The sequence below is a fragment of the Pogona vitticeps genome, chromosome 1 (assembly GCF_051106095.1).
Source record: "Pogona vitticeps strain Pit_001003342236 chromosome 1, PviZW2.1, whole genome shotgun sequence".
NCBI lineage: Eukaryota > Metazoa > Chordata > Lepidosauria > Squamata > Agamidae > Pogona > Pogona vitticeps.
Genome location: NC_135783.1, coordinates 232,728,151 through 232,753,196, shown reverse-complemented (window position 1 = coordinate 232,753,196; position 25,046 = coordinate 232,728,151). Strand labels below are relative to the sequence as shown.

At 41.6% G+C, this 25,046-nt stretch overlaps 1 protein-coding gene across 2 annotated transcripts in view; it reads left to right on the top strand.

The window, feature by feature from the left end:
* Positions 1 to 25,046, top strand: part of PDIA5 (protein disulfide isomerase family A member 5) — a 238,635-nt gene that overhangs the window by 152,249 nt on the left and 61,340 nt on the right. The window contains exons 12-14 of one of the 2 annotated variants that reach the window (XM_078376647.1): positions 15,216 to 15,286; positions 16,417 to 16,580; positions 22,230 to 22,629. In XM_078376647.1, the coding sequence (XP_078232773.1) occupies positions 15,216 to 15,286; positions 16,417 to 16,580; positions 22,230 to 22,605 (611 nt within the window). In that variant the 3' untranslated portion in view covers positions 22,606 to 22,629. Of the gene's footprint in view, positions 1 to 15,215; positions 15,287 to 16,416; positions 16,581 to 22,229; positions 22,630 to 25,046 lie in introns of those variants that run through there. The other variant, XM_020801085.3, reaches the window with a different exon arrangement.

Here is a 25,046-nt window from a genome sequence, read left to right as displayed (position 1 = left end):
CATCAAAGGTCTATAATCCAGTTTAAAGATCAATCCTGAAATTTTGGTAACAATGTGCCACATAGTCAACATTTAATGTAAAAAACAAAACATGTAGCATAAATTTGTGCTCAACTGATGTTCCTTTTAACATTTCAACAGCTCCGCCCCCCCTTCTTCCATGCAGAGGTAGTAAGTAACTTGAAAAATGAAAATAAGACATGAAACTTAAGAGAGGATTGTCATGGGGAGGTATTATTTATGTTTAAAGCAAAAGATCATGTAAACAAGATGAGCACATAATAAAAGATCTGATCAATTGAGTTATGGGGTAAAACGTGAGAAGTCAACTAATCAAATGTATGAGGGCAATAAAAATGGTTTATTATCCATCTTAAGCCATAACTTACAAGAGTCATATAACCTAAATCTATAAAAGTTCTGGATAAATGTAGATGCTCTTAAGAACTCGGTAACCATGTTGATGAAAAATGAGAGTGTTGATGCTGCTGGTTTATATTAGGGTTGCACCTGAACATTTCTGTCTACGATGAGGAAAAGACCTTCTTTTCTCCTTCCACACTGATCTCTGCATTGTTGTGAGATATGGTGTCACGTTATTCCTTGGGATATACATGAGGGAAAATCCACAACAACTTTTTTCAGGATTTAGTGAAGCAAATTTGTCAAGTGGTGATCCAGTTAACTGTGGCCTACCTACTGGGTTTCTCAACTGCAAATGCCAAGTAAAAGAAAGAAAGAAAGAAAGAAAGAAAGAAAGAAAGAAAGAAAGAAAGAAAGAAAGAAAGAAAGAAAGAAAGAAAGAAAGAAATCACCCTAGTCATAGCTCTTTGGGAGGCTGTCTATAGAGACTAGTGGGAGTGAGACTATGACTCCCAAGAAGCACTGGGGCAGCGTTCTTTTCTTTACATTAAAATCAACAATAGGAAGTACAGGTGATAGTCCAAAGCACTTCTCTAGAGGAGTGAAACCTACTGGTGTGATGATCTGGGTTTTTGTGGGCTGCAGTTCCCAGAATTCTTGGAGAATTCTGTGAGTTGTGGTCCAGAAATGCAAAAAATCATATCCCTAAGGTTAATATTCTATGAAATAATGGATCCATGATCACAGTGTATGCTACAGAATTTTAATCCATTGCGTGGTGTGATTTGTTATTGTTTCTTTTCCTATGCAAAAAGACAATGATTCTGGTGTACAGTATTCTTATGTTGTCAAGCCGCTTCTGACCGAAACCAATTTAAAGAGAATCTTTGAAGTATGCGAGAAGTTTAAGAGGTGGTTTACCATTGCCACCCCCCAATGAATATTCATGGCCAAGCTAGGATTTGAACCCAGGTCTCCTGAGTCTTATGGCATTACTCAATGAGGAATAATGAAGAAAAATTGTCTGAAGAGCAGCTTGTGGTACAAAGCGGGCTATATTGTGTTGGGGAGAGCACACATCTGCATTCTTTTGGAGTCTGCTTTTGCTGACATGGTCTCTGCATTTTCCATAAATCAAATGCTGTGTTGGCTCTGCAGTGAAGGAGTGCTCATAGATGTCTTTCCTTCGTTAATATTGTATCTGGAGAGGCTAAAGAAAAGGCGGTTGCACCATATTTTAGTCATGCTTTAAAAAATTTCTGGACCTCTTCCTTCTGTCATAATGGCAGAGAGCCCTTTTTATTTCACCTGCTGTGAGCCATTTGCTTCTGTGTTAGGTTTGTTTGTTTGTTTGTTTGTTTGCCTTTTTGGTGTCCAGATATGAGTTTAATGGCATATACTCATAAAATATTTCTGTGCATGAGTGGAAGAGGCGGTGGCTGAACAGGAGCAATGCTTAGTAAATTATGTCATCAAGTTTCCTCTCTCTAATTTTATTGCCTATGTGGAATTTTGAAATACAGTGGTGCCTCACTTAGCGATTGCTTCATTTAACGATGTATTCACTTAGCGATGAGGTTTTAGGAGTGATCTTGCACTCCGTTTAGCGATGTTTCCAATGGGGGAATTTCGCATAGCGATGTTCGGGACCATGCCTCGCATAGCGATGACAGTTTGGGCCCCCTGTTTCGCTTAGCAATGTCCGTTTTCGCTATTTTAAAAGTGTCTTAAAATGTTCAAAAACTGTTTAAAATGCTTGGAATCATTAGTGCACCCTGTAAAACCTTTGCAAACTTAATTTGGCTTTGTTCTGAGTCTTCTTTAATTTTTGGTGAATCCCCCCCCCCATTGGAATGTGTTGACAGCTGTCAAACCTACAGTTCAATGCATTTCAATGGGGGAGAGAGAAAAAATTCACCAAAAATTAACAAAGACTCAGAAGAAAGCCAAATTAAGTTTGCAAAGGTTTTACAGGGCGCACTAACGATTCCAAGCATTTTAAACTGTTTTTGAACATTTTAAGACACTTTAAAAATAGCGAAAACGGACCTGTCAAAACCATTGAAAGGCATTGAAACCTATTCAATGCATTCCAATGGGGGAACCGCGTTTCGCTTAGCGATGTTTCCTATGGCGATTTTTGCTTAAGGACATAATCCGTTCCCATTGGAACAGATTATCCGGTTTGCAATGCATTCCTATGGGAAATGGTGTTTCGTTTAGCAATGTTTTCCCATAGCGATTTTTTTTAACCAATTAACATTGCTAAGCGAGGCACGACTGTACTCCATTCATTTTTCTTCCCCTACAGATCCTTGCTGAATTTAATGTGGTACAGTACCAGGGTGTTCTATTATCTGTTTATGTAGTAACACCTTTTGTGCCCACATGTGATTTCTTTAACTTCTCAGTTCAACAGTCCCAGATCAGATCACTGTGAGATTGCTTTGCGGCTGATGCTGTGCCATGTATGTTCTGCAAGCATGTATCTAGATGGTAAAGGGGTAGTGAAATGAGTGGTAGTCGAGTCAGCTTGGCCTGCCTTTCTCTTATTTATCATATTGGGACTTTTTCTTCTTCTCTTCCTGGTGAGTAACAACCGCAGGAAATCTTTCTCAGCACCCGATTATACAAAATTTTGATCAGGTCTCACCTGAAAATACTCTGAAAGAAGAAAATTGTTTTGAATGAGTTACTAAATATATAGAAATCCTAGGTTTCTTTATTTGTGTTTTGGCATCTGCTGGTCATCCTCAGAACTTTCTTTAATGTATAATATCCAGTACAAAACATCATTATGTTGACCCTGCTTTTAAATATGTCTCTTTGCCTCCTGCCTTCTGTACGATTGTGTTCAGTGGTGGCAAACTCTTTTCCCTAGGAATGGAAGGACCCAAAAAGTCACCTTGGACCTTCTAGGTGGTACAGGACCAATTCCACTCTACGCGGAGGCCCCCTAAGCACTTCTGTAACCTCCACACACACTCCCACCCAGGTTTTTTTTTTTAGTTTTTTTGGGAAAAGGCCTCTAGAGAGGTGTGAAGGTGGTTTCAGTAAAAATAAAAACATTTTAGTAAACAAAAATGGGATGTGGTGGGTCAGGGGAGCAAGCCAGCACCAGGAGGAGAGTATGTGCAGCCCCACACTTCTAGAGTTCATTAATCCCAGAAGCCAGGGAACTTATGATCCCTGGATCTTTTATTCCTCCCACACACATCATTTGGGGGTACAGGGTTCCTTGTTGCTCACCCCTTTCCAGAAGCACTGCACCAGTCTTTCCTCAGCCTGGTGCTCTCCATGTTTTGCGATGCAGCTCACACAGTTGTAAGCCCACCTGTGGTTGGAGAAAGCCACCCTATATCCTTCCCAACAGCCTCACTACTGGCTACATTTTTTTTAAAAAAAATTATTAATCATCCACATGCTCCCATGGGTCCATAGAAACCCATCTCCGGAAATGGGATCTCTGTTCACTGGGACTCACATTTATACATGGCAGTAATGGAGAAGTTTTATAGCTTTTACCTTGGTACTTCTAATGACTGATGTACCAATAAAAGTATTTTGTGTCATTAAAGCAGTTATATGTTTCAGGGTTTTGAAGATGTATTTCTTCTTCTATCTGGTGCTTAATATTAATTAATTTGAATTATGGTTACACTTCTTTCCATTCATAACATCCTTTATTACAGAGCATACAATCTCTTTCATTCAGCAGGATCTTTTTTGCAAATCCTGGGTAAGATGCTGCCTCATCACCGGATCTGCAGAACGATTTATTTGCAAAGAATGTGATTAGCATTTATTGTCTTTAAAGGATTCGCATATTGAAACAAGGGAGGAAGGCTGTTTTCTTTCCTGACTTTTGGCTGTGTTCCCTGTGCATCCAAATGTTTAATGTTTCTGGCATTTCAATACACTTTGTTTAAATCCCAGTGGGGTGCATTGCAAAATTGCGACCCATTTCCAGGCAGTTTCTCTGAAACACAGAAAGTTAAATGCATCAAAGAAAAATCTAGAATTTTTTTCGAAGCTTTGCATGTGTGAAACAATTGTACCTTTTTGTTTGGTAGTTTTTTCCCCCTTTTGTTCAGGCTTTACCAGTGTTCATTGTTAAAGTACAAAATTGTGTCTTAGCCAGAGTGAATCATAGAGTGTAACGAGCCTAGCATGAGGCAGAGAAGGTGGGAATACTTTTTGGCATATGTATATGGAATGCCTCAGCAAACGGCAAGTGTCTGTACAAAGGGTCTGTAGAAATAAATTCAAATGGAATTGGATGATGTGTGAGAGATGTGTGAGAAATATTCCCACCATTTATAGTCTGACTGAGTTTAAATCATTTGGGTTAAGAAGCAAGACACCAGCTGGACAGGAACCATGCTCAGGAAATTGCAGGTTCACCTTTTTCATTTTGTCCGTCTATAATGCCAATATTTTAGAATCTGGGCATTTAGCAAATTGGTGCTATAACATAGAAAGCATGGTATAATTTAAGAGTTTATTGCAGATAATGCAGGTCAGAAGAAGACATTGTGCTCTTCTTCCGCTTTCCCTCCTTAACGGATTTTCTGGCCAAGTTTAAAATGCTGAAGAAACAGTGGGATAAAACAGGAGAATTAGAAGACAACATCTTCAAATGAAGCCTGGCAGTAGCAATAAAGCAGCCTCATCTGGAAGTACCCTAAGAGGGTCTATCAGTCTGTGGCTTGTGTCCAAACAAATATGTCTAACCTTCCTTGATATACAAACCGTTCTTTTAGAACTTCTAAATTTTAAAGACTCGGCAACCTGCTTTACAGATACCAGGTTTTTGCTCTGAGTTATATTATGTTGCATCATATAGCTTCCAACCTAAAGAAGATATGCCAAATGTTACCCTTGGTGAGTTCCTATAGGGGGAAGCTGAGCTTCCATCTCCTGAGTCGTAGTCCAACACTCTATCCACTGTTCCATGCTAGCCTTCCTTTTCTGAGGTGCACCTCTCCTTGATATACAGTGCTGCTGCTTCCTCTTTCTAGACTTGTAAGCCTCTCAGCCACCTCTCTCTTCCTTGTTTAAATACAGCAGCCTTAGGTGGGCTTCTGCTACAGGCAGGGATCTATGTCTACTCCTTGCTTTTCTCTTTTCCTGCTAATGTCTAGATTTCAGACTTTTTTTTTTCATCTCTAACATAATTTCTCATTCCTTCCCTATGCATCCCTCTGGTCTTGTTAGATATCTGAAAATATTTGTTCCTTTGTGTATTATCTGATCCTACCTGTTCTTTTTTGCATTGGAGTACTAATTTAATACCAAGGTATGAGCTTGCTTGATTTGAAAAGAGATTAACCTACAATCCATTGCCCATAGCCAGACAAAACTACTGCTTTTTACCCAAGGTTATGCAGCACTTTTTTTCCTAATGCACACGTGTGGATGGATGGATGCCTCTATGATAATATCTAGATAGAACACCATAGTGGCGCAGTGGTTAAAACGCTGTACTGCAAGCTAAAACTGTGCTCACGACCTGGGGTTCAAATCCCAGGTAGCCGGCTCAAGGTTGACTCAGCCTTCCATCCTTCCGAGGTCGGTAAAATGAGTACCTAGCTTGCTGGGGGGGCAATGTGTAGCCTGTATAATTAAAAATTGTAAACCGCCCGGAGAGTGCTTGTAGTGCTATGGGGCGGTATATAAGTCCAATAAATAAATAAATAAATAAATAAATAAATAAATAAATAAATAAATAAATAAATAAATAAATAAATAAATAAATAAATAAATAAATAGTGGTTCTGCATCTCTGTTCTATTCTGTTCTTTCAGTATATGTATGGTGCATGTGTACATGCACACGTACACACATTTCTTGCACATGTTCCACTTAATCATTCTAATCACTATACCTATTAACATGCTTGTAGGACCTCTGCCATGGAATTCTAAAGGAACACTTAATTCAATTTGTATTATTAGTGATAGTTTACTGCAATAGCTTATTTTGCTGGAGATTTTGAATCTAAGGGATTCTCAGATTTGTGGAAGACCCCTATGGGGACCCGAGCACATTATGAACTTTCCCCTCCCGCAAGGAAATCCATTTATATCTTGATCCTCATTACTACCACTATGCCAATATATCTTTAAGTCTTAATCTGGCCCATCTGTACTCCGTATCAGGTAAGACAAATGTTTATAACACACTTCTAAACCTTTTATCATTATATTAGCATAAATATTTGTGGCATGTAGCTGTGGAAGGATGTAGAAGCAAGCTAATGAATGCAAATATTTGTCAATAGAGTAGTTTGTCAATAGAAAGAATTTAATAACCAGCATTTGGGGATTATGCCTTCATAAATCAGAATGTCATTTGGGGTACCAGGAGTCAGTAATTCCATATTTTCCCACCTGCTTTGAGACTGTCAAGGATCTATATTTTTGCCTGCTTCTTGTCTGCAGTTTCAGGTCACAGCAATGGATAAGACAGTGCCGAAAACTACATGAAGGATTTGTGAATATATTTATTCATAATCCATATTCATTCAATAAAAGTAAAAAGTAATCAAGTGACTGTGAGACATTTGTATTCAAGAGACATAGAATACTGCATATGGAATAGTAAAGACGATGGGTAGATAAATAAAAACAGATGTTAGGCTTCTAGCACATAGAGTTTTAAATGTTGGAATGGTGACTGAAATCATTAATCATCGTCAGTGTAATTTGTACATTGATTCCGTGACTGTGGAATTTCAAATATGAATAATTAAATATGGATCTTTGCGAGTTGTGAAGAGAAGGCAAAAGATCAAGTCCCATGTCAATGGGAAGAAACTTCTTAATGTGATGGAAGCAGAACATAGAAAGCTAACATGTATCACCAGCTTATATTGGTCCATCTAGTTTAACAATACAGTTCTGGGTGGCATCTCTGTTCTCCATGGTCTCATGTAGCAGCTTTTGATAACATGTATTAACAAGGCCTTTTAACTTCAGAGGCCAAGAATAAAACCTGTGACCTTTCTATATGAGCTATGATCCTTTCCCCCCACTGCAGGACCATACCACAGGAACAAACTGTCTACATTTATTTCATTGAAATCATGCTGTGGTTTCAGTATTAGCTACAGTTCAATGCTATTGTAAATACTTGCCAAAATAAGTGATCATTGGCAAAATACTTAATTAAATGTAAAAAAAAAACATACATTGAGTGAAACTGCACAAGAAACCATGTGAGCAAAACGCTTTGCTCCATGGTTTATTATGCTGTGTGAATATGGACAGCTACTCTTTCCTTGTATGTTTCTCCAGTTTCTTGGGAAGAATACAAACCAGATAAGTCTTGCTGACTAAGTTCATGCAGGCATGCTGGTCATGCATGCCAAAACAAAGTTCCTGCAGATCCTGAGTTAGTTGTGTCATGTGAATGTCCAGCCTTTGGAAAACAACAGAGGTCTGTGTCAAACCTGCAGAGCAGCTACTAAGAGTCCTTCCTCTATGGATGGTGGTCATAACAATTGTCTCTGGTTATTACTACAACTGCTGTTCGTATTCAAGGGAACGTACAGATTTCTGAGCGATAAAATGGTCTTTACCTTGTCTGACTGCAGGCTGCAATCCCACCTTTGAATGCTGCTCTGTGCAGGACTGGCCTAAGACATTGTGCCATCTCAGGCAGAGAACAAGACAGCATTTCTACCATTCCAAGTACAGAACAGTTGCACCTCTCTTCAGTCCTGGCAGTGAGACAGCATCATCCACTGCACCGAAACGCAGTGGGCTAATATAGAGGGTGGGCACCGTACAGGCCATATAGCACACAGGCTCCTGCCTTGAATACTTTGCTGCCGTCTCCCAGCTGCTCCTTTAGGCAATTGCCTCACTTTGCCCAGCCGTCACTTCATGTAGCAAACTGCCTTCAGACGGAAAGCTACCACGTCGGAATTGGGGAATTGCTGTCTTGAGTTTTGTCAAGTCTCCTACATTACTACCTCCTAGGATTCCTTCCCCACCCCTCCAAAATTGATAAGTTAACAACAACAACACATTTATAATGTATAGGATGTATGCATTTAATCTATGGCATAAGTACATTTAATATGCAGTAGGACCTCATTATCCACGGGATCAGTTTCTGCTGATTCACCTGTACACAATCTGAAGATATTAAAAATATTAAAAGAAAAATCGTAGAAATGTATATTTATAACAATAGAAGTCACTAGAACAGGCCATGAGGGGGAGCTAGAGACCATGCTATGTGTAGCATTCAGTAGAGAAATATATTTCCATGGTGTCATTACTAGAACTGACCATTAGAAGGAGCCAGAGAACATACTCCACACTATGTACAGTGCACTTAACGAGTGCACCGTATAGCGATGTTTCCGTATAGCGATCCCTTTTTCGGGATCGCTATACGGAAACATCCCCGATCTTCGCAATGGGGAAAACCCGCATTGCGAAGATCGGGTATTGCGGCGGCCATTTTGGAGCCGCCGAACAGCTGATCGGCGGTTCCAAAATGGCCGCCGGAAGCCCGGAAATGGCTGCCGGCAGCCGTTTTCGCGCCCTGCCCTCGCTTAGCGAAGGCGCGAAAATGGCTGCCAGCACCTGGAATCCTCGCTGAACGGGTAAGTAACAAACGTATTGGAACACATTAAACAAAGTTTAATGCATTTCAATACGTTTCCCCTACCCGCTTAGCGATGATTCCGTATAGCGAGGGTTAATCCGGAACGGATTAACCTCGCTATACGGGGCACCACTGTATAGTGTTCACTATCATCCACCGGGGGGGGCTTGGAGCTGATCTCCCATGGATATGGGGGCCCTAATATAGATAGCAATAGTGTTTTTGCTTTCCCAAACAATCATTCAAAATATGATCTATATGCAATTTGGAATAGATTGCTCATGCCACTCAAATGCACGTGTAGACCAGGTAGTCATGATTAGTTAAATGATATCACAGACTTGCATGTTTGGAGTTGGTCTACACATGTAGCAGAGAGCACATATAGAGTACAGGAGTGGGGGAATGTTTAAGATGGAGAATGGTCTGAGCCGCTGCAGGTGGAGAGATCATAGGGATGGATTCTACCTTAAAGGCTGGCACAGAAGTTAAAGCGCTGGTTTAGAATCTTGCTCTTGTCTAGTTTGCAAAATATACGGTACATGTTTTTAACATAGGAAAACTCTTAAAAGTGGTCTTCCCCACCTGTAGCCTGAAGGTGGTACAGTGGTATCTCAACTTACGAACGTCCCTAGTTGTGAACAATTTGAGTTACGAATGGCTCCGTTCGCAAAAAGTTGGTTCGACCTGCGAGCGGAGCCTTGACTTACGAACCAAAAAAGAGGAAAAAAAACCTTTCCTGCCCTTTTTTTGACCTAAGTTCACCTTAGATGAAAAGAAGGGAAAAATTTTAAAAATATGCCCCCTAGTGGTAGAGTACAGATTAACTGGCTTTGCATTAGTTCCTATGGGAACTAATGCCTCTACCTACGAACAAAAAACAGCAGATACTGATTTAAATGGTTTTCAGTGCATTCCTATGGAAAAGTTTGCCTCGACTTATGAACTTTTTGACATATGAACGCCATTCCAATACGGATTAAGTTCGTAAGTCGAGGTACCACTGTATATTCTTTGATAAGAACATTAGAAGCTCCCTGCTCAGCACAGAGTGATGGCCTGTCTAATCCAGCATGCTGTTCTCCTAGTGACCAACCAGATGCCTCTGGGAAGCCGACAACCAACAGCATCCTCTCGGTCTTGTTCCTCAGCAACTCAGAGGCATTCTTCCTCTGATAGTGGAAGTAAGATACAGCTATCCTGAGTAATAGCCACTGATTCTACCGTCTCTCTCTCTCTGGTTCATGTATAGGCACAGCCTGAGTTACCAGAAGAGGTCAGAAAGGTCTGGTAAAAGAATATCCAAATATTTTCCCCACTAGAAGTATCTAAAAACTAGGATGGGAAATGTGACAATGTGTTGCCTTTTAATTTTACCTCCCAAATTTGTTGCAAAAGCCAAGCAATACTTATTGTAGCCTTAGACAAAGGAGTTCTTAGGGTAGTGACACTTTGGGAGCAGATTGTGTCAAGTACCGTCTCACAGATACTTTTTGCCAAAGGCTAAATGTGCCATCATAGTCTCAGTATTTATTAAGAAGTGAACACACGTACATTTGCAATCAGCTCCAACCAGGAATTTTATTCCAATAAGATTCTAGGAGCTCTGATATCTCATAGCTGTATATATTTTCAGTTATTCTGGGCAAACATTCAGGGGAACTGATTTTAGTGCTGACCTGAGGGTATCCCTGCACTTGATTTCTGACCTTTCTCCTCCTCTCCTGGGACCGAATATCTTACTTCACTTCCTTGGGCTCTGAGTTTTAGAACATTCGTGTCAATATATACAAAGGGCATCTCTTTGAAGGATGCACATCAAATATATTTTGCTATAAAAACTTGGCGGTTCCAAGAAAACCTTAAGCAGAACATTATACAGCACCGCGTATAAGAGGATCTCAGGCAGTTTTCACAGAAAACCAAGAGGAGCTTTAGCAGCAAGGAACCTGAAACTGGGTGGAAGCCATAACGTGGTATTTGAGAGCCACATTCAGCCTTTGGGTTATTTTGTCACTTTCAAATAAGTGGAAGGATGTGGTGGTTAACCTTGCAAGACCAATGGAAAGTGGATGGTGGATTGATACATGATGGTGTTTCTGGGGCTTTCCTTTCCATGTAGTAACAAGGCAGTGAACAGTTCCAGTAAATAGTGGAGAATGGTCTGGGAAGCTTTGCCTAAGGCTTTTGGCTAATAAGAAAATATCAATTCTCACCACCATTGCTGTGTTTATCTGCCTGTTCCACCCAGAATGATGAAATCAGAAAATTATAGGGAAAAAAGAAGCATGGAAAGTTGATCAAGTCCATATACGCCCAATATACTTTGCAGCTGGGAGCAACTCTCTTTATCCCTGATGCCAATCCCAACAAAACCTCATATAGCTCATAACGTAATAACTTCCAGCCGGAAGAGAGTGTGTGTTTCCTAAGGTATAAATGGGATAATAAATTGACTGGTATCAGTGGAGTAACTGAAATATTACATAATCAAGTGAAATCAGAGGTTAGTCTCTAGTTAAATATAGAAGAGTCCTGTCATTATATTTGACTTCAAAAACCAGTGGAATATTGGAACCTATTTTGCCCCCTTCTACAGTGGCATACATGTATAGAACAACAACAAAAAAGACACCATTTACTGAATTGTTGTTATTAATTCACACTGCTGCATGCTGGGATATTGGGTATTTAAAAATGGGGCTCTTCTGGATGATGTATTTCTACCCCTTTAAGTCCCTTATTAAGCACAGTTCCTAATGTAATGCCTCCACCAGAAGTGTCGATGAGGTTTTTCTTATCTTGATAAATGATGATGTTATGCTGTGAAGTCAATTGTGAGTTATGGTGACCCTTTTTAGGGCTTTCTAGGTAGGGAACACTCAGAAGTGGTTTGCCATTCCCTTCTTCTGGGATCGCCCTGGGACTCTGCAGCTTGCCCATGGCTACCCAAGCTGTCGCTTCTCTCAAGAAGCACAGTAGGGAATCAAACTTCCACCCTCTCGCTCCACAGAAAGACACCTAAACCACTGAGCTATCTAGCCAGCTATTTTGGTACATATAGAGGCTTTTTTCCCTGTGACTTCCCAGATTTCATGTCCCTCCCAGACCCCTTTGTTTTATTTTGTTGCAGTTTATCCCAGGCAGAGTTTAATGTTTCTCCTTCCAGATCCTAATCTTCCTTCCTCCCTTCCTCCCTCCCCCCCCCCCCAGGAAAAAGAAATCAAACACACAGTTTACAAGATGGGGGATACCTGGCTCAGCAGTACTGTACACAAGAAGGATCTTGGAATTTTCATAGATCACAAGCTGAATATGAGCCAACAGTGTGATGTGACCACAAAAAAGGCTATTTTAGACTGCATTAACAGAAGTATAGTCTCCATGTCTTATGAGGTACTAGTCCCTCTCTGTTCGGCACTGGTTAGGTCAGTTATGGACACCGCAGTTCAATGAGGATGCTGACAAATTGGAACAAGTTCAGAGCAGGGGGAAAAGGAGAAGGAGGAGGCTGGAAACCATATATTGCAATCATAAGATGGAAAAATAAATATTTCAAGTCATTTGGTTCCATTTGATTTTTTTAAAAATGAAACCACCAGTAGGTTAATGTATTTATTTGGACCAGCCAAAGAGACCACATATCAGGTTTATAGAACTACATATCAGGTTTTCTTCAAGTTGGACATTATATTAAAACAAAATAGCGGAACTGTGAGGGGGATGATAGAAAAATTCCAATGTGAGTCATAGTAGGCATCCTTCAGTCTCGAGAGACTATGGTAACATGCTCTCTATGTAGGTCTTGGAACAGCGTCTAGTGTGGCTGAGAAGGCCAATTCGAGACTGACAATCCCTTCCAAACTGAATCACTCACTATGTGAGTCATAGATTAATTTAAGAAATGTAGAAAATATTTTTTTCAAACTCCTGAGAATCATGGTCTCATCATTGTGACTTGTATATTGGAGAGTGGGGGAAATGACAAGTTACAAGTTTGTATTGTGAACCTCTCTATAAATTTTAGACTATATCTTGTCTATTAATATTCTGAGAGATTTTAATCCAGTGTCTTTGTGTTACATATATGTCTGATATAAATGGAAGAGAGAAGGAGCTTTATGTAATGAGTTTATATAACGTAAGAGGTAAGTTAGGCCTTTAGCCTAACATTTCCATGTGTTCACTGGGCTTTTGGGTGTAGTTCATCATTAGAACAGGCAGAGACTAGTATGTCTTTTAAAACTTGGAATGGGATGGGAACAACTTAATGGAAATTACACGCATATAAAATTAAGGTCTGTTTTATCATCTGTCTACTCCCTGATGGTGACATTTAGGCCATTTTTCCACACATGTATCTTACATGTTTTTTATATTCAGAGGCCAATAGCACTTTTTCAAGTTTATGTTAGAGGAGAGATGTTTTAAAAAACTGTACCAAACCCAGTTTCAGATGTATGTTTACAGTGACACACACTTGACACTAGTGTGAACATATGCCAGAAACATAACATAGGGCTTGTCTGCATGTGTTTTATGAAGCAGATGTACCAAGCAAGCAGATGCTGGAAATGCCAGTGATGTCACTGAAATGGATTAAGAAGAGGACTTGGGATAAAGTTGTTCCCTTTGTATTCCGGTCTAGTTCAACATGGATCTTTTTTTTTCACTCGAACCCCATAGAATGCATGTTTTACCCACAGTGGATTGTTGGTGGGGCCTGTCAGATCCTGAGGTCCCCTATCTGCCATGCTGACTGGAGGATTTTGAGGGTTGTCATTCAAAAATGTAAATCTCCCAAAATCTGCCTGAGAAAGATTTTTAGGGTTCATCAGGAGGCAGAAGTATTTTATACTCTCAGATTCCTTATTTGAGGGGGTCAGTTCTTCTCTAAGTTAATTAAAGAGACAAATCAAAGAATATGGGAGAGTGTACTGTAGACTGTTTGTAAGAGATACCATTCTATCTGAAAGAGCAATATCCACAGCCAGTAGCTTCCCACACTTCAGTGAGTCGCCAAGCTGATGTCTGATTCCCCAGATTGAAAGCTAGTCATCTAGTGTGCATCCAAGTGAGATTCTAAGCAATAACTTCTAGTGAAGCAGAGACATACCTTAATCACAGCCATGTTACCTGTGTTAAAATAAGTCGCTGGCTTCCGAATCTTAGGTCTGGCCAAGTGCAGTGTTTTATAGAAGGAGAGATGAGCCAGGATCCCCCTGTTTCAAATTGAACCATGAAGATCAGGCAAGTTGGTATTTCATAGACAGCTCCCCCTGATCATAACCAAATAATAATACTGCTTTTGTCATGGTGGTCATATAGATAATGCTGAATTCTCTGTTGGTAGAGTACCTTGTGTGTTTAGAGGCTGCCTAAATTTACAATATATCCTTCAGGTACTTGGAATAAGTGAATGATGACATTACTATCACTAAAGCGCTGGCTTCTTGTGTTTCACATTTTAAAAAAAAAGCAAAATATAACTTAGGTTGTGTTTACAGCAGTGAAATGTCTCCCTGTTCTCTCATGTCTTTTACTCCCTGAGCAGTCATATGTTTGGCCACGTGACATACTGTATATCCAAGTGTGTGTTCTGATGTGTTTTTACTGCAACATTTCTCTAAATTTGATGTGGTATGACCAGCTATAGTTCGGTACTGGAATATTTCCCTCTGGGTTGTTTATGTCTCTGGAAGCCCCTTTCCCCCCCTCCCATTTTTTAAAAAATAATTTTGTTACATCAATGTTTCAGCAACAGTTCCTTGATGGGTATGAGTTTCTCTGCTGTGTTTGTGCCTCTTTGCAGCAGAGAAACTCATAGTCAGGCTTTGTTTTCATGGCATCTCTACCACAAGGTCCCCAAGAGGAAATCATGAAAGGGCTGGGGGCGGGGGGAGGAACACCACCTGGTGGAAGGATTTGCAAATAAGTGAAACACAGAGGTCAGTGACATAGCACAGAGGCAGACCAAATATTTGATAATGTCATGTGTCATCTGACCACATACACAAAAACATTGAAATCAGTGAGGAAGAATTGGGAAACATTTCTCTGGTGTGACCTCAATCTAAAACTCAATGTTAAAAAGCTAACTATTCCAATCCCCTAGATGAGCAAAGACACGCTCTCTTCTTGGTGAAGAATATAGTGAACTAGTGCTCTTAGAAATACTGTCTGTATCTATATGTGTATTAATTCTGAGTTGTTGCTGTTGTTTTTGACAGGGTGTGGGCACTGTAAGAAAATGAAACCAGAATATGAGAAGGCTGCTGAGACACTCCATTCAGATACTGAGGTAAGCATATTCCCCTGCCTAACCCTGTTTTCAAATTATCCTTAATAAATAACCAAAATCATAAAAATTGTTTTCCTTTCTTACCGCAGCTATTTCAGCTGTTCTCATCATCCCAAGGGACTGTGTACGCATTGGTTGCAAAGTATAATCTCATCGGTAATGCATGAGCTCTGCCAAAATTGTTAGCAAGAACATTTTGTCTTTAAACACAGACAAAAAATGGCAAGGTGCTTATACATTCGGGTATAGTGCCTTGCATTGTACATAACATGACTGAGCCCAAATGCTGCACAGAAGTGTTTTGTCTCCTCCATTAATTACATTTTTCATGTTTATCATAGACATGAGGGGAAAATGGCTTTAATTTACCCTACGTACTTGTAAGCTAACAAGGGTGTTGCCTTCCTCTGTACATCTGTTTAAGCAGGTGTCAATAGCTTTGGCTTGATTTTATGCCTACCTAGTCTGTCTTCCAGTAATGCAGAGAATTATGCTTAGTTGTTATTATCAGAGCAATTAAAACCACACTCTAATAGGGTCATGCAATAAGAGCTGACCTTCCCACACAATTCGGACACTTGAGTCTTTGTCCTTTTGTTTTTGAAGCACTAGTTGGGAAAATCTCACCTGCTGTCTAATGGTTGGAGGATTTCAGAACAAAGGTGGGTAGAATTTGTTTTTGAAGTCAGGAAAGGCTATTAGGAAGGATAAGCCCACAAACGAAAGCCTCTTGTAGGAGCTTTTCAGGTGAAGGCCAGGGCTGCGTCATCAAGCACATACAGCCAGCTTTAATGATGAATTTTAACCAACAAAGCTTCACAGCTTGGTCACATCTGTACTTACCTGCCATTTCTCCCCTTGCATCAAAATACTAGTGAACTAGCAGGGCATTTTTCATGAGGATTATCTTTGAAATAGATGGTGTGCGCTGTCATAGCAAAGCTTGTTACACTCTGCAGTACGGAGTGGTGATAGAAGGTTCAGGCCCACCTTTCTATATATGCCTTGCACAACCTTTTAAAGCCCTTTCTAGGCTCTGTAAAACTGGTCTGTGAATATTTAGTCTGTCATCTGACCAAACTATTTACAGATGATGATTTATGATTAACTGGTATCGCTCTATATTGCAGAGACCATGCGCCCTGGCAGCAGTAGATGCTACTATCAACAAAGCTGTAGCAGAAAGGTTTCACATATCAGGATTTCCAACGCTCAAGTACTTCCAAGATGGAGAGGAAAAATATACGCTGCCACATCTCCGAACAAAGAGTAAAATTATTGAATGGCTTATGAAGTAAGTGATATAAGCCAAAGATTCATCACCCACTGATTATTGCTTTTTAAAAACAAAAAAACAAAAACTCCCATGTCTCCATCTCTTTCTGTTTTAATCTTTTACAAACAATGTAAAAATGTGATGTTCTATGGAAAGCTAAATGAACACAGGGTATGTTTAATTTTTAAAAAGCAATAAAGCATTTCTATCTGGAGGGCATTTTTTCCTATTATACATATCCTTTGTAATACTTTTCAAAACTAAATGGTTTGTGTTTCTCAAATACCTTAAGCCTCTTTTCAGAAAAAAAAATAACAAAACAATTTCAGAGTAAACTGTGGGTGAGGAGGAAGAGAGGAGGTCTTTAATCTTTTCTTTTTGTGCTGATGGCTGACTGTGCCTGCAGTAGAAAGGTAGTTCTTCTGCTCTTTCCACAAGCATTCCTTGATGATAAGTGTATGAAAGAGGTGTCAGGACAGGACAGATGCTGCCTTGTTCCTGCCCTGACACTGAAGACAGTGGTTTGCTCCTTTGGGTTCTTGGGCTGCAACCCTGCAGAATTCTGGGAGTTTCAGCCCGTCAACACCAAATCTACAGACCTTTAGATTTCACCTCACTTTTACTATTTTTTTTAAAAAAATCTGGAGACCAAGTGTAGTTTGTGCAAACAAGGCAGTGGAAAGAGTCATCTCATGCTTCTGCAGCACATTTCTGATGTTCCAGACCATGGTCTGAAAGATCCTTAGCTGTATATCTGATTGAACTCACCTGTTAACATTCATCTTCATTTACACTTACACTGACCAAAAACTCAGTGTAAACTATCGAAATTATTCACAATAACTTTACCCAAATACACTGCTTCTTAAAGATACAAAACAGTGGTATGAAATTATTGTTTAACACATTGATGCATGCACAACATAACAGACTTATATGTAACACATAAATGTCATAGTCGTAATGGCTTCTCGTAAACAGTCCATATTTTATGAGGACTTATCTCTTTTCAACCTCAGTAAACACCAACAATCTGTTGTTGACAAGACCCAGGCCTCTCCATTGACTTAGTGTTTAGCTTTCCAACTGGAACTAGAATACACGGTCATTATCCACAAATATTATCACCAAGCTTTATCTAAACCAAAACGTTCTATACTTACCTCAATACATACCCTGTGTATTTTATTTTTCCCACTGCGGCGGCTTCTTCTACTGCTCATACAATACAATGTTGAAATGGTTCTCAGACTATTCTTGGTAGCACATGGCATGTGGGTGACCAAACAGATGCAGAAAAAGAAGCAGGAATGATTCGGTCCCATCGTCTTCCTTTTTTATGAGGAATTGCCAAGTGAATGTGGGTAGCACAGCCAGGTAGCAACAGGTTGAGCCACTGATGGCAGTCAGAAGAACAGAGGAGAGGCCAGAAATCAATGAGGACCAGGGCAAGGATTTGCAGAAGTTTGCCTCTGCTCCCTTGATCACAAAAGCCGATGCTTATTTATTTATTTATTTATTTATTTATTCATTCATTCATTCATTCATTCATTCATTCATTCATTCATTCATTCGATTTATATCCCGCCCATCTGGTCTGGTCGACCACTCTGGGCGGCTTACAACGAGGAGTATACAATAAACCATAAAATTTAACAAACCAAGTGTGATACATGCAATAATAGAACAAAATCAATGAGAAAAGAAAAGAAAATTAAGTATTGACAGGAGGGAAGGCCTGGACGTACAGCCATGTCTTTAGTTGTATCTTAAAAGTGCCCAGCGTAGGGGCTGCACGAATCGCCGGAGGAAGGTTATTCCAGAGGCGAGGAGCCACCGCCGAGAAGGCCCGGTTTCGTGTCCTTTCCTTCCGGGCCTCCCTCGGCGTTAGGCTCCTCAGCCTCACCTCCTGGCTCGTGCGGGTGATCCGAGTAGATCAAGGTGGAAGCAGGCATTCCACCAAGTATCAAGGTCCTAAACTGTTTAGGGCCTTATAGGTAAGCATTAACACTTTGAAGTCAATGCGGAAGCGGATGGGCAGCCAGTGCAGCATGGCCAGAGTAGGAGAAATATGATGGTACTTTCTCACTCCAGTAAGGTGTCTGGCCGCTGCATTCTGCACCACCTGAAGTTTCCGCATCAGCCTCAAAGGAAGCCCCACGTAGAGCGCGTTACAGTGATCTAATCTAGAGATTACGAGCGCATGTACTAAGGTGGTGAGCGCCCCGTGTCAAGGTAAGGTTGCAGCCAGGCAATCCGCCAGAGATGGAAAAAGGCGGTACAGACTACCGACACCACCTACGTTTCCATGGTGAGCGTTGGGTCCAGGTGTACCCCCAGGCTGCGAACCCCACTCTTTGTGGCCAGGGCTGCCCCCCCAAACATGAGGGAGCCGCCAAAGCCACCATCCACAGGGCCGCCCACCCTCAGAACTTCCGTCTTGTCCGGGTTCAGCCTTAGCCTGTTCTCCCGCATCCATTGCAGTACGGCCTCCAGGCAGTGCTGGAGGGACAGGACGGCATCACCTGCAGTTCAGATTGCAGATTATAGTTTAGATTGTTGGGCTTTTGGTGTGCTTTTGATTTTGTGCCAAGGTTTGAAAACAAATCACATGCTATAACAGCCAAAAACACAGTGTCTTTACCCAAAATCTATAATATGCCCAACAGTTCAACTGATGTGCCAAAAAGTGATCCACATAGAAAAGAGTGCACGGTACAACTGCAGTATCTGTAGGGGATTGGTTCCAAGTCCCCCCTCCCCATAGATGCCAAAAAGCATAGATATAGAAATCTATATACAGTAGGACCCCCGTATCTGCGGGATCATTATCCACAGATTCACTTATCCATGGTCTGAAAATATTTAAAATGTTAAAAGAAAATTTCCCAGAAATATATATATATCTAACAGAGTTACCAGAAATGACCAGTAGAGCGGTCCAGAGACAATGCCATGTATAGCAATCCCTGTTGTAATAGTGTTTGCTATAATCCACATTTTTCAGCATTTGTGGCAGGGCTTGGAACTGATCCCCTGTGGATATGGGGTCCTGCCGTATAGCATGGGGTTTTCTTGGCAGAGAAGACTCCCTGGAAAAGACCCTAATGTTAGCAAAGTGTGAAGACAAGAGGAGAAGGGGACGACAGAGGACGAGATGGTTGGACAGTGTCATCGAAGCTACCACCATGAATTTGACCCAACTTTGGGAGGCAGTGGAAGACAGGAGGGCCTGGCATGCTCTGATCGATGGGGTCACAAAGAATCAGACACAACTATACCGCCTAGAGTGGTCAAAATGACTAGATAGGCGGGGTATAAATACAATCAATCAATCAATCAATCAATCAATCAATCAATCAATCAATCAATCAATCAATCAATCAATCAATCAATAAAAATATACAACAAAAACTGTATAGCATAGTTTCTGGTTCCCTCTAGTGGCCAGTTTTGGCAACACACCTTGGAAACATATTTCTGGAGCTTTATATGTAATATTTTCAGGCAGCAGATAAATAAAATTGCAGGTAATGATCCCATGGATTTGGTGGCCCTACTGTAGTTCTAAGAGGCAAGGCTTCTTGGTGGAGGCATTGCTGTCAACAGTGACAGTCTCGTTGAGTGTGAAAGTTGCCAATTGGCCTAGAGCAAATTGTATAAATTTTGAATCAAGTCATAAATGTATGAGTTAAAATAGCATGTACTCTTTTGCTTTTTTGAATGTCTCCTGTATACAGAAAGGAATACAGAAGTATCCTTTTCAGAGAGGGATGTGAATTCTTAATGCTTTGTTGAAAAAATTTAAATTAACCAAGTTGGCATAGGAGCAAATTTTTTTTAAAAAGACCTTTTTACATTTTGTATTGTATTGTTTTGTGTTTAGAGCTCTACTTGGCAGTGCTGCATTTTTAACCATATAATTGGGATACTTGTGCCCTCAGGCGTATACCCTCAATGTTTGAGCATCTGAGTTTTAATTAACAGTGTTTTGCTGTTTTATTAGCTGTGGCTCTTGAAGGATCATTATAGCTGGTTTAATTAATTTGGCTTCACAATAGTTTTATGAAAGAGCTCAGAGTATAGTGCACATACCTTAAATACTAATACAATGAATGGTGGGAGACTCTTCAACTAGACCAAGTTCCCACAGGATGTCTGTTTGTCACAGAGCAAACAATGTACATGATTTGCCATTGGATTCATCCCAGGAGCTACTGTAAGTCACTGAACCGTTGCTCTTGCAGGCAGTATGCCGTACTTAGTCTTTGAACATCATATTCAAGCCTTACCCACTAATGACTCAATCATACGGAGTCATATCTCAGCCTCAGCTCTTAATATCTGAATGACAACTGCTTTGCAAGAGAAATCCTATATACTAAAAGGAGACTGGCGAAAGATATGCAGGTTGTTTGGGTGACAACTCCTAGCATTCCTCAGGCACCTATGCCATCCAAAAACACAAACTTGCACCCTTCTCAGACTGGCTCTCCACATGCCAGTCTCCATATGAACAAAGCCCTCACCATAAGATGGAGACAGTGCTTAGGGACAGGTTCCAGAAGCACAGGAAAAAAAACCATAGGAGAGGGGGCCGAGAGAACAAAAGTACTCCAAACAGTCCAATGAACACTTGATGTGTTGTTTGGGTAGGGAGTTCAGACTGTCTCTTCTTCTTAGGAAAGAAAAATTAGAAAATAAAATGTTTTGTGGGTTTTTTTTTTTTTTTGGCTTTCTTAAGAAAAAGAAAGGTAGGTGAAATAGGAGCAGGGAAAAGAAATGGTGGAATGCCATGTAGACACGGGCACTTCTTATTTCTATCTAGGGGTGAGAAATATGACCCACAACACCACAGGTGCTGCAGTGACCCCATTCCCACCTCCAGAACTGACTGGCCCATTCACTGGGCTCTGCGCAGCACTTGGGCCCTTCTTAGGTGGTGGTACATCAATCCCAGCAAGAGCCTGGCTGGTCCTTCACCACCTCCCCACACAGATGGCCACTACAGTGCAGAGACGGTATGGGGAGTATTTGTAGTTATGAACATGAAGTGCCGGTGTCTAGACCGTATCGTGAAAGAAAGAAGCCGCAGCAGAGGATAGGCCACATTGCAGTATTTTATCGCAGTACGTGTTTTAAGAACTATAAAGCACAGTAATACTGTGCTACAAAGCACATGTACTGCTGTCAAAGTCCATTTTTGCTCCTTTAGTCCCAATTCCTCTTTGCTATTTCATGCAGTTAGCCACCCCAATGTTCATCTTGTTCTCCCTCTTGTGCAAGGGGATATTTTCTTCTCCCTTGTCCATGTGTCAGCCCTGTCCTTTTCAACCGGGCAATCTGTGGTTTGTATAGCTGAAAGTCAAAGACTGCTTGATTAACCATGAAGTTCTTCTTTGTGGCCTCTGTGAATCACACCCTGGGTGATTTGTGCCTGCGCAGAGCCTCATCGGAAGGTTCTAGAGCTTCTGAGGTAGCAAAAAAGCACATTAGAATAAGGCTCCTCCCCCTCGTATAAGTACCTTGGCACCAAGGCTCCCCTTTCAGTTTCTTTCAGCCACCGCATTTAGAGCCTCATAGTTCTGCTTCTGTGAGTAAAAGAGAAAGAGAGTTTATTCTTGATTCCTTCCTGTTATTAATCTTTTTTTCCCTTTACACTTTTAGATCAAATTCATTATCATCCGAGATTTTTTCTTTTCTACTTCGCTCGGCCTCCGGCCGCAGCACCCCCCATCATCATTTTTTCTCCTCAAAGTATTTTCTCCTATTCATGGCCACTTTGAACCCATTTAAACACTGCGTGGGCTGTGATAACAACAGCCATGCCAAGTGTCTTTTTTGCTTGGGAGAAGCACACCAGATGTCCTCCTTACAGAATTGTAAGAACGTCAAGTGCGGAGTCCTCCGTTCTCGCTTATCTACATTAAAACTCCATCTTTGGGAACAATCCCTTCAACCAACCAAAATGGCCCAACCTCCTTGTAAGGCCACCTCACAAACCAAAGCAATGGAGAAGGCTCTTTCTGAAGCCTCAAAATAACGTCCATTGACCACACCATCCCACTCCAACACTCCGTCCACTTTGTCTGAAAATTCAAAAACCCATAAATCAAAGCGCTCAGTGCCAAAATCCTCAATATCAAAGCCCTCCACTAAACGTCAAATGTCCACCGAAGCCTCTTGATTCCGGAACCTTCTCCACCTAAAAGACCTAAACAGCATAAATCTAAAGCTGCAATCATTTCTCAGCAGCCTCAATAAACCACCGAATCAATCTCTATTGGTTCGCCTTCTGACAGTGACGGAATCCCCTCTCATCAACCCTGCTCCCACTAGATGCACTGGAAAGGGATGACAGAGTCGATCGATTAACAGCTTCTCCTCCCAGTCCTCAACACTCTGTTCTTTCGAGCAACCCTTCCGTAGTTGCTTCACCTGACAGGGTCAACAACTAGAGACCATACCTTATTCGGTAACATCTGATCGTCCACCGCCTCAGAGACATCGGCCCCAACAGTCCCTGGAGCCATCTATTTCATCACGTGTGGCTCAGACCCATGTTCAGCACTCTCATCGGGTTGCCATTTGCCCCAACCCGTGCCCCAATGGACAAACCACAACCACCAATCAGCCAGTTGCTGTATCCAGCTCGGCCATGCCTTCTCATGGCAGGCCTCGATCTCGACAGCCATCGGTGTTGAAATGGCCATTATCACCGTGACCCACGTCAACTCCAGCCTGCTCCCTACCTGGCACCTAAAAGACCCAGGACGGTCGAGCAATTTTCTTCTACACGCGAGGCTTTTACAGCTCCAGCCTCCCAATATTTTCCTGCTAATCTAGATGAGGGAAATCATTCCTCTCGCTCAGCATCTCCAGCATCTATATACTCCACTGCTTTACCAGCTCATCAACAACCTCCGTTTCGACATCACCAAGACACAAGCTCTGATATTGATATCTTCGATATCCATCCTGGTCCATAGGCAGTCGTTCTTTCCCTCTATCGATGCACGATTTCCATTGCCTAATAGAACCAAGCCATTGAACTCGACATCTCTATGACCCCAAGTTTGACACTGACATTCAACCATATCAGACGATGTCCACGGACACTAGGATGACAGCTCTCGATATCGAAAATCCTTGACACTGACAAATGGACACGCTGCCTCCATCGACATCGAGCCACAAATGTCAATACTATGGCAAACTAGCGACACCAAAGTCGATCAACAATCTGTCGACTCCTGACGCAATCCCAATTATTCCAATCACAGATCCAGACCTCAGACACCTCAGTATTACTTACCTCACTGTCATGAGTTCAGCCAAAGTTCTGGAACCTGAGGTTAACTACAGCTGAGGAGAATGCTGAGTGATTAGAAGCACAGACAGATGAATCACCACCAGATTCTCCTCCCCCAGTAGCCAGGGTAAGGGCCAGACTTCGGCAAAAACGTATGACGCAAAGGTCAGAGGATCGCCTGAATGCTGCCCGCAGAAACATCAGATCAGCTAGCCCTGAGTATTGACAGAATGAAAGGCTTCCAGCAGTTCAATGACTGTTTTACTATATAAGCAGCTCCCAAACAGCTGGGAAGCTTGTGGAAGCAACAAGTTAATTCCTCTGGCTCGCATCCACGCTCCTGCTCATCTTGGACCTTGTCTTCTGGACCCTTGGCTTTGTACTCTGACTTCTGACTACGGTTTGTGTTTTGGCTCTGGCATTTTGGTATCTGTTTTGCATCTAGTGGACATTTGGCATTGGACTGGTCTATTGGACTGCCTGTTAAAACCCCCGAGAACGTGACACTCATCAGAATCCAATCTTGTCGATACCGACCCACCAGCACTGGCGGAAGATTTCCAAACTTACACCCAACTTATGATCCGTATGGCTAAGTCTCTCAATCTCCAAATCCAGCGTCCTTCAACAGAACCGGCCAATCATCTATACGACCCAATCTATACAGTGGTGCCCCACATAGCGACGTTAATCCGTTCCAGGATTAACGTCGCTATATGGAAACATCGTAAAGCGAAATAAAAAAGCCCATTGAAATGCATTAAAACCTGGTTAATGCGTTCCAATGGACTGAAAATTCACCGTTCAGCGAAGATCCTCCATAGGGGTGGCCATTTTCTGTGCTTCTTAAGTGAGGCAAAACAGCGGGCGGCCATTTTGAAACCGCCCATCAGCTGTTAAGCATTGCTTTGCCATGATCGTTTCCCCAAGCAGGGAATCGATCATGGCAAAGCACTGCCAGCTAGCCAGCCCGGCTTCCCCCCTCCTTTTGCCCAGCTCGGGTGGATAGGGGGGGAATCCCTGCTCCCCCCCTATCCACTCGAAGCCGGCATTTTAGCCCTGCTCGGGTGGATGAGGGGGGAATCCCTCCCCCCCATCCACCCGAAGCCGGCATTTTAGCCCGGCTCATGTGGATGAGGGGGGAATCCCTCCTCCCCCCATCCACCCGAAGC